This window comes from Erithacus rubecula (genome assembly GCF_903797595.1).
Source record: "Erithacus rubecula genome assembly, chromosome: 1".
Taxonomy (NCBI): domain Eukaryota; kingdom Metazoa; phylum Chordata; class Aves; order Passeriformes; family Muscicapidae; genus Erithacus; species Erithacus rubecula.
The window spans coordinates 27,635,275-27,647,783 of NC_136658.1; the positions used below are offsets into that span (position 1 = coordinate 27,635,275).

At 37.7% G+C, this 12,509-nt stretch overlaps 1 protein-coding gene across 3 annotated transcripts in view; it reads right to left on the minus strand.

The window, feature by feature from the left end:
• Positions 1-12,509, minus strand: part of TULP3 (TUB like protein 3) — a 32,163-nt gene that overhangs the window by 7,480 nt on the left and 12,174 nt on the right. For all 3 annotated transcript variants that reach the window (XM_079315549.1, XM_079315551.1, XM_079315550.1), the window contains exons 2-6: positions 10,960-11,011; positions 6,151-6,313; positions 4,083-4,259; positions 1,925-2,055; positions 9-206 (exon numbers count right to left, since the gene is read on the minus strand). In XM_079315549.1, coding sequence (XP_079171675.1) covers positions 9-206; positions 1,925-2,055; positions 4,083-4,259; positions 6,151-6,313; positions 10,960-11,011 — 721 coding nt within the window. The remainder of the gene's footprint in view (positions 1-8; positions 207-1,924; positions 2,056-4,082; positions 4,260-6,150; positions 6,314-10,959; positions 11,012-12,509) is intronic.

Genomic DNA, 12,509 nt, shown 5'->3' on the forward strand with positions numbered 1-12,509 from the left:
TCCAATACCTTTTTGTTATCATCCCTTTCCAGATGCATGTAGTAAGTAGGGAAGAGCCCCCGGTCCATTCCCTTTTTATCTCTAGTGATTCGACACTTGACACTAATTCCACGGGGTGCAGGGCGCAATGCAAAATCCTCCAAGTTCTCTACTTCTCCCAGCTGTGCATCTGCCTGAGGGGATGGACTACAGGAAGCACCTGTTTCCTATGGGAAGAAGCATCATATTAGCAAATTAATATCAGACCAGAAACACTGGTCTTCCACAAGAAAATCGTGATTTGTTGAAACATAAGATATCATGCCCCCAGAAGATACCGGGGAAAGAAAAGTTAAACAAGATACCACCTGTGTTTCCTGACAAGAAAGCAGCTGAAGGGTTTACTCTGAGGAAAGACTAGGTCTCCATGAGTGATTTGCTAAAAAGGGGGAGATAGTATGAGATGCTATAAATATTCTAAGCAAAGAACCTCTTTGCTTTTAGAATGTCAAATGCTATGGAAAATAAAGTATCATAAAGCAAGACTGATGGATGCTGCAGAAAGACAGGCTGGGATCTTGTGACTGAAATGAGTGCTGGGATTGTATTGGTTCAGAAGAGAAGCAGAAATGGAGTAAGCTGCTTGTGGAACTATATCAACTAAATGTTGGAGGAGCCTTAGAACAATGTGCATAGTCAGGATGCATAGAGTAATCAAAGGAATTTGAATTCCAATGGAAATCTAGTACAGGTCATTAAAGTATTTTTTTCTTAGAGATTGCTGAATCCTTTGAATTATAGCACCCAAGAGATTCCTCTTTTACTGGGCCTTCAAGATGAAGTTGCAGGTTTATTCCCATTCCCAGATACAACCAGTAGGAATCCTGAGTGAATAGCACAGACACATATACATAGATTTGAAATTCACTAGAGGGTCTCACCCCTTCCCTCCCTCCAGCATCCACCACCCTCTATCTCCAGCACTTTGCACCCACAGCCCAGTCTCCCAAGAAGCTGACTCCCAGACCTCTTGCACTAGTCCCCTACTAGTGCAGGGCAACATACACACAGTCAGTTCATAAATACATTCAGCTGGATCTCCCACAGCATGGACTTTTAAGGGTGTCCTGCATCCATGCTCAAACCTTATGGTCTTTATCTGGTCTGAGCTAGCTCAGACCCTCTATCTTCCTGATGCTGGTCTCTTCCAACTCACTGGCTTGTCCAGCACCTAATTTGTCAACATACATGTCTATCTCACACACACCAACACATTCACATGAGAAATAGAAGTGGAGTTTCAGAAGAGAGTGGGACATGCTGAAGTAATCAAGGCACAAGGCTTGGACAGACATTCATACTCTTTTGCAGCTGTTTATATATATCTGATGCCTTTTACCTGCTTCAATCCCGGTCTTCCCATGCTTCTTACTCCCTGATATACCCTTCTTTTCCCTCTTAAGTTCCTTCTCCCAAACATCCCATATGATGTTTACCCAATCCCAGCATTCTCTGTTCTATTCCAAAATTTTGTTTCCCTTTGCATCCTGCAAAATGCTATCAACCTTCAGGAAGAAATCCCTCCTATGTTTGCATAGCATTTCAGAGGTTCTCAGAGTAATTTTGGTGAATTTTGCAGAGAAAATGGCCCAGTCTGTCCCCTATAAGGGTAATAGTGCTAACTCACTGTGTTCCCATATTCACTGATGGGCTCCTTGGGATCCTCCATCCACAATTGTTCCTTTGATCATTTCTAAGTCTTTATGTTTAAGTCTGTATCACTTCAGTCAGATAACCTGGCAATCTTGACCTTCCTTTGCTTTCAGAGAATAATATTCCTGGCTACTGTACTTGCAGCTACTGTATTTTAACCCAGTACTCCAGGGTTAGTACTAAAATCAGGCATGTGCCCACTGCTTATCAGAAATGGATTTTTGACACTTACTGCAAAAGATTTCTCACTGGATGCAGAACTAGGCCTCTCAGATTCAGGGCATGGCGAATGAGATACTGGTCTCTTACTAGCTTCTTCCTCTTCTGTATCCTCTTCATCAAAATTCAAACTGCCTGAAATTCCTGCCAGAATACACAATTAAACATGTAATCTCTGAAAGAAAGTTCATGGCATCACTAATTAATATACAATTCTTGAATACCTATTCGCACTATTCATTTCTGTTTTTTCAATTGCTGATTCTTAATTTCTATTTCAACTCCTAATTTTCTTCATGTGTTATATCTCTTCCTGAGCCTTGTAATTCAAATTCTTACTGATACTTTGCAGCAGTCACTGTGTAGATGATTAAGCAGCTGTCAGGCCTTTATTAATGTGAATTTTACTTGATATTCCATGACATAACATATTGTTCTGTTTATATTGTCATTTAATTAATTTTGCATATTTTCATGCAAAATGTTCTTCATGTTTTAAGAGCAACAATAAGAGGAAATCCAGATCAATATGCTGACACCTATCCCATAAACTGGGCTCTGTACAGCTTACATCCTTTACCATTTTCCCTCAGTCCTACACACACTGAAATAGTGTATGTCAATTTTTTAGTAGGAGCCCCTCCTGTTCTTACATCAGTACCAAAAAACTCAGGTCCATAAATACTAATAATGACTTGATTTCTGAAACTGAAGCACAGACTGAGAAGTTTTAGGACTTATTTAATCTTAACCTAAGCACAGTCATGTAGAGAAGACTCTGTGTATACAACTAAAATAACTGCATAAAGACATTTGTAAAGAGGTTTGGTACACATTACTATTTGATGCATTCTTCCACTTGGAACTGCCCCATCAATTGGCCAATAAGAAGTTATTCGCAGAAAGGATGACTATGAGGAAATGGGCTACCCAGGGAGGTGGTGGAGTCACTGTCCCTAGAGGGGTTTAAGGAAAGACTGGATGTGGCACTGAGTGCAATCATCCAGGTGACAAGGTGGTGTTAGGCCATAGATTGGACCCAGTGATCTCAAAGGTTTTTTCCAATCAAACTGCTTCTGTATATCCAAGGTTTTGTTCTGTGATTCTTTTCTTTAATCTGGCTATAGAAAGGAAATGTATCTAAAGCATTACAGACAGTGAACACAGCCTGCTTAACTGAATTATTTTCTGAGAACATATTTTAACAATGCTCTTTCATGGCACTGCAGAGAAGGGACACTGCTGGAAGCCTCAGATAAAACAGAAAAATCCAGTCTTAACAACCTGTCGGTAAACTTCCCAAAGGACACTTGGAAGAGGAAAGGCGTTGACCCTGGTACTCCAGCCAATTTCAAAATTCACTGTTTATAGTCTACCTCCACTAATTTCCCCTGAAGTTACTGGATATTCTCTCCTCTTTCCTTTTCTAAATACTGTGTAATGTTGCTATCTGTAGGTAAGCAGCTGTGCCATCTGACAACTGGATGAGAATACTTCTGATTGTGATAGTACCTCAATACATGCAGTGTACTAGAAACATTCTGGGAGATAAGCTCCATAAAATAAAAGCAAGCTGTATACTAAATTAAACACTAAGCATTATTTTACTGCAAAGTACTTAGGCTGCATGCAACAAAAAAGGTTTCCTGTAGTACTGGCAGCGACTTAAGATACTTGGCAGACAGATTTTGACACTCCACTAGGAAATTACTCAATGGGATATAATTACTGAATATATAACTTTAAAACTGCTGATTGTGACAGCCTCTGACTCAGGAAAAACACCTTTCCTGTTAGTCTCCTAGAGTTAAATCATGGCATTTACTGAAGGGTCCTGTTGTTGTGGAAGTATTCAATCATCTTAACAAGACATAACATATCTGGAATAAAACCACCCCAAAAGTTAACAAAATGTGGTATAGCATTTTGTCAGCAATTTCCTTGGAAAGACCAGAAATTATACAGCACATTGAGAATTCCTTAAAATATAACTAGGATGGTACAAATAATATCAGGAAAAGGAACTGCAGCACTGCATTTCCACACGCTGTAGAATCTAGTAGCTCTTTTAGAAGTAATTATAAAAAGAATTATAAAAAAAAGTAATTATAAAAGAAATTATAAAAGTAGAAGAGAAGCAAAAAAGACATATACCCATTATTAACTCTTACCTCGTTTCTGTAATATTTCTTGCAGATCTGGCTTGTTTGCTGTGTCTGTCACAGCCTCTCCATCATTTTCCTTATCTGCACTGTCTTCTGGCTTGGCAGATCCAACAGACAGAGTTTGGAGCTTGGTCCCCAAATCCTGCACTTCTGATTTCAGGAAAGCAGCTGGTCCATCAATGCCTGCAGGACAAAATGAAACAGAAATCCAAAGTCTAATTTTTTTATGGCCAAAGCTGCATCCCAGGATGGTGTCTTTTTTCATCTTCCCCTCCCCTAGCATATCCTTAAAGTACTGAAATATACTTGTTCAATTTTTTTCAGAAGGCTTGGGAGGAGTCAGATCTGACTCTGTACAGACTGCCTATTACTATAAACATACCAGTTATCAGTTTTTCCCTATTTAATTATAGTGATTTTATCTACCTTTTTACAAGGGCTTAAGCAATTAAAACAAGTTGTATTTGTCATGCACATTGATAGTTTTCAATTTATTTACAGACATCTCCCTTATTTTCTTTTCCTTCATGTTGTTTGTTTGCTCATGTGCCAGTGAGTACTCTACATAAATCAATTTGATAGAAGTATCTACAGTCATAGACTTAAAAAAAACTATCTTATTGTTAGGATAAAATTTCCATGTTTAAACCATACAACAGAGCTGTGCACCACACTTCCCAATTGGTGGGGGCATCTTGATGTCAGGATCTGGCATAACACCTAATATGTAGCACACAATATGTAAGTGTAGTTCCAGTTTTGGATTTCTTGTTTCCCCACTGTTTTCCTTCTTAAAACTTTACTGCATTATCTAGGCATTTATTTCCAACATGCTTACTGCTCTTATCACCTTAACAGGATCTGTTTGCACTGAGGAGGCCTCAGAACTATGAAAGGTAGTGAATAAGCAGTTAAATTTTCATTTGAGCCTTACTGAAAATTCCTACCTTGAAATTTATACCTAGCTTATTTCTTATTCTCTTCTTGACTTGTGTGTTTTAACAGAAGCTTTCTTACACCTGATTTTAAATACATAAATGCTCCCATAAACATCACCACTTTCCTTCCCACCCTGTGATCCTGAAAGGCATATGGAGAACAATAAAAATATTCAAGAGAGAAGGGATAACATAGTTCCAACTATCTGATCTTCAAACCAGGTAACATTCCTTGTTTGGAGGTTTAGAATTCTACTGTGCATAATAATTTGCTATCAATACAATGCTTATATTAGAACGCCCTGCAATAGCACACATCTCAGATTTAGAATGTCTCCCCTTACTTTGTTGATGGGCTGATGAGATCCTGGCTCTCATAAAGAACCTTCTGACACTTCCTCTTAGAATGTAAGGATTTCACTGCTGCTCTTTTTATCTCCTTGTGACATGGGAGTCTTAAGGCTCTCACTACTGCATTTCTTTTCAGTCCTAAAATAATGGTCACTATTTTACTGCAATGTTTTGAGGCCACCAAGTTATTGCCTTGGCCCTGATAGCACTTTGTGCTTGTGACTTTGTAGACCACTATAACCTGTCACATTTCAGTTGTCTCAATGAAGCCCACAGAAAACAACAGATGAAGTAAAAGCTACAAAGAGCCTAACAGTGTTGGCACTTTCTGTTTGCTTTCTCCACTTTATCATTCAGTCACATACAATCTTGAGGTGAAGTATGCCGTGACATTATAAGGAAACACCATACAAGCAGTCACTACTGAATTATTTTCTCTATTGTACAGCTTTAGAAGATTTTTTTACTTTGGATTTCTATGCCCCCACATTTACAGAAGTTGCAAGCCCATTTCTACAGTTCTTCTAGCCTAACCCAAGGGAGGGATTATTCAAGGGCACATGAAGATTTACAGCTGTCACAAAAATCAAGGCGAGGTTTTTGTTTGCCTTCACAGTTTAGTATTGCTCAACCATACTGTACTGCAATTCAACTTTTGTATATAGGAAAGTATGTAATCAATCTTATCACTTGATCCCTACCACAGCAATGTAAGCATCCATCTGTGACATAATGCACGCACCAGGATTCTAGGGAACCCTATTGCAATTAGGTAGATTATTTACCATGTAAAACAACATCACTGTGGACAGGAGTAGGAGTCTCTACTAAAGGAGTCTGCTCCTCACACCCTTTGGGCTTTGACCTGCGCTGCTTGGCCTCAGGATTTGGCTGTACCATCAATGGATCGAGACGTTTCTTCCTCTGCTTCTTCTCTAGAAGTGCTCTCTGTGGAATAAAGAAAAGTGGCAAACAGACATGAGTAACCACATCTAGAGAGGCAGAATCCATGCCTCAGCCACTGGCAATGACACGTCCCTGAGCAGAATCTCAAATTAACCTGAAATATTCTTGCAAGCTCTTATAAAAAATCCCCCACACAGATAACACTGTTTTTGGGGTGAGATGCTGACTTTGATTCTCCATGAGAGGTTGACATGGACACATGCTTATTTTCTGACCTGTCTTAAGACTACCAGTTGAATCTTGTCACCCAGTCTCAACTACAGCAATCCTTAACAGAAATAGACAAATTCAGCAGTCACCCATAATCCAGTATTAAACAGTCATGACTTGCAATGGAAAAGGTTATTATCTCAAAACTATCACCTTATAGGGACAACTTAAAGCAAATAGTTCTCAGAAACCAATGCTGAGAGATAAGACAAAGTAGGGAGATAAGTAAATAAATGACAGTAATCAAAATAGGAATGATCCACTAAAAGGAAATTTGATTTACCTTGCAAAAATTTTTTATATTATTCAGGACTGAAAGGAAAGACTGGTCAGTCCAACTGCTAAAAATTAAACATCATTTCTCTGATACATATACATTTGATACTTAAGATTTCCTACTCAGCAAGAGAAACAACTTCTAGAGTGAAATCAAGTCAAAAAAGGACATGGTGCCATTTTAAAGACAGACATGCTTAGTCCTTAAAAACAAAGGTTATGCATGAACAAGGAAAAATCATTCTAATATTCTACACTGTTATGCAAACAATGTAGTTTATCCATGGCTGTCTCTTAGGTACCTAAATACCCCTGAAAATTGTTTTTGATGACAGAAACCATTTCCCCATCAAATTATTTTCACTCTCAATGCACCCACCAGATAAACAATTAATCAATACCAACAATTCAATCCACTTGAGACAGACATTTTTAAGCCCTTTCCTCTCCTGTTACTCTTTTCCCCTTGTTGGTTTTTTCCTCTCCTATTAGCCTTTCATCTCAAGTGAGATTAGTTCCTCAGGCAACCTCTCCCTGAGGAATTCCCATACAACTCAGCTCCTGATTCTTTATTCTGCTTGTTTTTTTTCACTTATCTAAAAGAGAGGAAAAAAAAAAAAAATAAAAAAGTCCAAAACCCAACCACCCAAAACCCAAACAAACCCAAACAAAAATACACAAACCCTCAAATACAAGAAACAAACAAACAAAACAAAAACAAACACCTTGAAATAAAATTACTTTTTTTATTTAAACTCTGAATTACTCTTTAAAGACTGGACTGCAATACAGGTAGTGTTTGCTACTGCAGAATTATTTGCAAGGATTAGCCTAGAGAGCAAAAATTACACAGACTTCCAAAGAGATTAATTATCACATTGGTGTAGAATAAGACAAGAAAAATAAGCAGTAAAGTCAAATTCTTAGAAATTGCTAATTACAGATGTGTTTTCTAGGAAGCTAGTCAGACCTTTCAGAAGAATTTACATCAGTTTGTGTTGTTTTTTTCTTTCCTAAATTAAAGCTGAGGAAAAATAAAAAAATGTCATGATAGTTTATAATTCTCCAAAGGAGAGAGGAAAAACAAGAATCAAAACATTATACTCAGAATAAGGGTTTGCAAAAAATTGTTGTCAAGGCTTCTCTATCTGACAAATAGGCAAGAAAAAGAAAACCCAAAACCACCAGCAAAACAGACACAACTTAAAGTCAGTAAGAAAATAAGCGAATATTCAGCTACTGTTAGAATGCAAAATTTGGTATCAACAGGGGGACATAGAAATTTCAAGAGTTATTTAGTGGATTATTCTATTAGATAAGCTTTTTTAAATATTTCACTGGTCACCAGTCTAAATTTTAGTTATTATTCTTTTACACTGTTACATCAAAGGGTTTCTAGGACTCACCAATCCAATAGGATCAGCTTATATTAAAACACAGCTTACTGCTGGTAGATGTGACTCATCTCCCTTTCTTGCCAGAACCACAGCAACAAAACTTGACAGTAACTTTAATTTTTTTAAAGACTTCTCTTTACATACTGAGTTGGAAAAAGTAAGTGCAAGGCCACTGTCAGGACAGCAAACAGTAGTTCATTTTCTCTCCATACGGTGGCAGAGCAGCCTGCCCTTCACTACCATGTATTCCCAGCTGTATTCCGCTAAGGAAGCAGAAAAAGGAAATGGGTATTTTGTTTCATTTTGTCTTCTAATCAGGTTTTTCCTCCAGGTCTTTGTTACAGTAAAAATTCATATATTACTACTACATAAAATGCAGATAGTTCATGAACAGGGCACCAGAACGCACAACCCATTAAATAAATAACAGATAGTATTAACCATTATTTGTTTGGGATTTTGTGTAGTCCATGCATTAAATACTTCTAGAAGCACCTCAGAAAAACATAACACCAGAATATAGGAGGACTAGAGGATCACAGACCACTAACTCCTGTTCAAACGAGCTTTCAAGAAGTCATATCGGAGAATATCTAGTGTACTATTAACACAACTAGTTTAGTATTCTCTTTCCCCAGCTTTGATGGCAGGGAGCTGATATACAGGGAAGTTCCAACCACTCCAGCCTTGAAGATGCAATCCAGTACTACTTATTAGTTGGTACAGTCCTAACCTAGTAGGATGGATCCTATGAGGGATGTCCTCTCCTCTTCCAGCTGCCCCGTAGCTCACACTGGGGCAGCAGTGACAATGGCAGTGATGGAGGCATCAGCAAAGCTCCACGTCAAGAGCAATGCACCACACCAGGTGCATTTAGAAACATGCCAGGCTTTGTGCTCCCCCTGCACAGGGAGATGGCAGCATTGCACTTGGAGCTGCTGATGCCTCAGAAGACTCAAAAATCTACTAATGAGGAAATGAGCACTGCCTGAGCAACCACACACTCCTGCCTCAAAGAAGAGGCAGTGGTCCAGGAGAAAAAAAAGCATCCTGGCAGGCAGAGCTGGCCTGCAGATGGAACTTGATGTCATGCCCTATTATAAATAATTTTTTACTTCAATTACAGGGTTTCAAAACCCATCACAGAGACGAATGGACAGGCATCTCTCTTCTATGCCTTATTCCAGATTCTCTGTATGACCAGAGATTCTATATATGATCCTGCTGGATTAAAACATTTTACATTTTTAAAATTCTAATTTCTATAATTGTTTATGGCAAATTAATCAAGCAAGGCAACAGCAACAACCAGCAGTAAGTCCATCATATTCGGTAATGATCTCCTATTGACTTTTGTTTCTTCTGATTTCCATTCATGTAAAAGTAGACTTTAATATTCAAACTTAATTCTAAAATCCTAAATTAGAGACTGTTAGCACTTCTCAATAACTCTCATTTGCAAAGGGCAAGGTTTTAAAATATGTTTAATTAAATTTCCTAGCTTTTTTCCTTGGCAGATGATTGTAATCTCAACCAAATCCAAGAAAGATGGAAACAAATCTGTGAAAGGGAATAAATTATTTAAACTGACCTCTTCATGATGCAACTGACAGCTGCTCCAAGGGAATTCCACCCAGCCCAGCAGTTTTATTTTGAAGGAATAGCCATGCATTTTCCCATGACACTAAGCAAACACTGATCACAGTACTCAGCACTAGAAGACCGTGATTTTTGGAACTTCTTACCAAATGGCATTTGACACTAAATGCTCTTTTATAGATTATTTTAATTAATTCTATCTTTAAATAAATTGTTTGTTTCTTTTTAAAGAAGTTTCACTTGATAGTCTACAGATAAAGAACTACTGTAGCTTCCACAAATATGACTAAAGATAAAATTTATCTTTTGACTCTGAAATGTTTTAGATAAATGCCTATATAGACCCAAATAAAGCTGGTAATAAATTCAGTGCCTGCATTCAAAGCCTAGCAAAATCAGATTACAAATAATGACCAGATTCTGATAAAGAGGATTATTACCCACTGCAAGAGTTCCCTGAAGACTGTTGTGTCTGGACTTAAAGATCCTCAGCTGAGAAAGTGCCTTCCTAAAAAACCATAGTTTAATTTGAACAAGATGAGTTTAGTGCAAGACAGTGATCTGTGGTCCATATGAAATGGCCAGCTAGAGAATCATAAGAGTCTCCTATCTTCTAATCTATTTATAAGCACTTGAAATTTCACAAAGAAAGAATATTAAGGATGGATACTTCATTGCTTTGAAGAATATGGTAATATAAGCATCCAGCAAACAGCACTTCAGCAACTGAGATCTACAGCCTAATAATTGTCCCATGCTTGGCTGTGTATCTTTTCAGTATAGGAAACAAGAACAAGTCAGAAGAGGCTGGAAATCCTTCTCAACAGCAGTGTTAAAGAGATCATTCTATATCATTCAAACTATTTCCTTTGGGATAATTCCCTGCAGTCTCCCCTACTTTTGATTTATTCCTGCTCTCTAGCAACTCAATCTCAATGAAGTAAGAAAACATATGAAAAATAAATGTATCAAACACACCAAGTATACAAGCCAAGGCAAGGTTGACTTGAACTAATGAAAACCATTCAAATCTTTAAAGTTCATTAGACCAACCATTTTTTGCACTTCACCCCCCATCTCTCAAGTCTCTAGAGGGCTGTTTGATTTCCTATACTTATTTCTACCAGCTTCAGCACTATAATTTACCTGATTTTGTAGTTTCAGCTGTCGCAGTTTCATGCTTTCATCCTCAAAGATGCTGCAAAAGCAAAATAAACAAATTAATTAATTATTGCTATTAAAGAGTTTGCATTACAAAAGCATAGGATATTCTCAGACAACAACTTCATAATCAAGACTTAAAAATGACTGTTAGGAATTGCTTCAATCTCACATGAAGACCAAGACACAAGGTATTAAAAATAAAAGATCATATTCTTTCAAAATTTAGATTGAACTCCGATTTAGTTCCTAAACCATTATGAAAAGATTTTGAAATCAAAGGTTTCATTACTGGTGGATGGATTACAAACCTCTGCTGAGGTGGGGATAGGAGACAGTTTACACCTGAAAGCTTAGCATAGTTCACATCAATTCAGTAAAGTCCCTGCTCCTTCATAGGATACCCGAATCCAAATTAACTCAGTTTTGTCTCAGAGTCAAACCTACATAGTTTTCAATCCCTGCTAGACGTTCCAGAACTGTTACTACCTGAGAGAATCTGTGTTTGCAACATCTGACATTAATTCCTAAAGCTAAAAAAATATTTCCCTATTTCAGTATTTAATAGATAACTTTCAAAAGAACTCTAATTTTTTGTTCCAAGTTGTGTTCTATATAGATTTCCCATTTCCTTTTGTATGATAATGAAACTTTCAATAAAATGCAATTTAGAGCAGTTTAGCCCACAAAGGGGAAATGCTAATTGACTATTAAGCACATGTTCTGCCAACCACAGTTGTGCTCTTTCCTTCAACACAGTTTTGACAAAGACCTCTCTGGAAGTGAGAAACATCAGGAAGAAGATACTTAATGTGGGAAACAGACAAACATTGGATATTTTATTAATAGTGTGCAGAAAAGCAGAGCAAGCCACAATTTCAATTTAAACAGGAAATTCTCCGTCTGGTCTAGGTATCCATAAATGTCCAATGATGTGAAGTCACAAGCTGGCAGGCAGTGCTGAATATAACCCTAACAAGGAAAAACAGAGATGGAGAGAGACAGAGAGAGCAGAGCTGGGGCTTCTGCAAAACACATGCCATGGAAATTGGATTATAGCACACAGAGCTAAGGAGAGAAGAGAAGCCTCAGAGTCCCCTTAACCCCTAGCAAGCCCACATTTGATTCAACTTCAGGCAAGGAGATGACAGATCAGAGGTCCTTAAGACAAATTACCCTAGTAAACATAGACACTACTCTGGAAGGTTGAAATATGCACAAAAAAGTTCAGTACACACATCATATATAACAACTTGTATACTCTAGAATTGATATTAATTGTCCAACTAGTAGTATTTTAAAGCAAGTTAAGATGTCATTGCTTTTTTACTCCACAGTTTCCTTATTTCTATTTTTTTTTTCCTCATGCATTTAAAGTACCACACAACAGGTCTAAGACCTTGAAAACATACTGTTTCTAAAAACTAATGTTACTCCTCACATGGACCTGCAATACACAATATCTTGGATGCTAAGGGAATGGATGGCCAAGAAAAATCAGTGTCTTTCTTGAACAGGAATGGAGACCTTCTGTG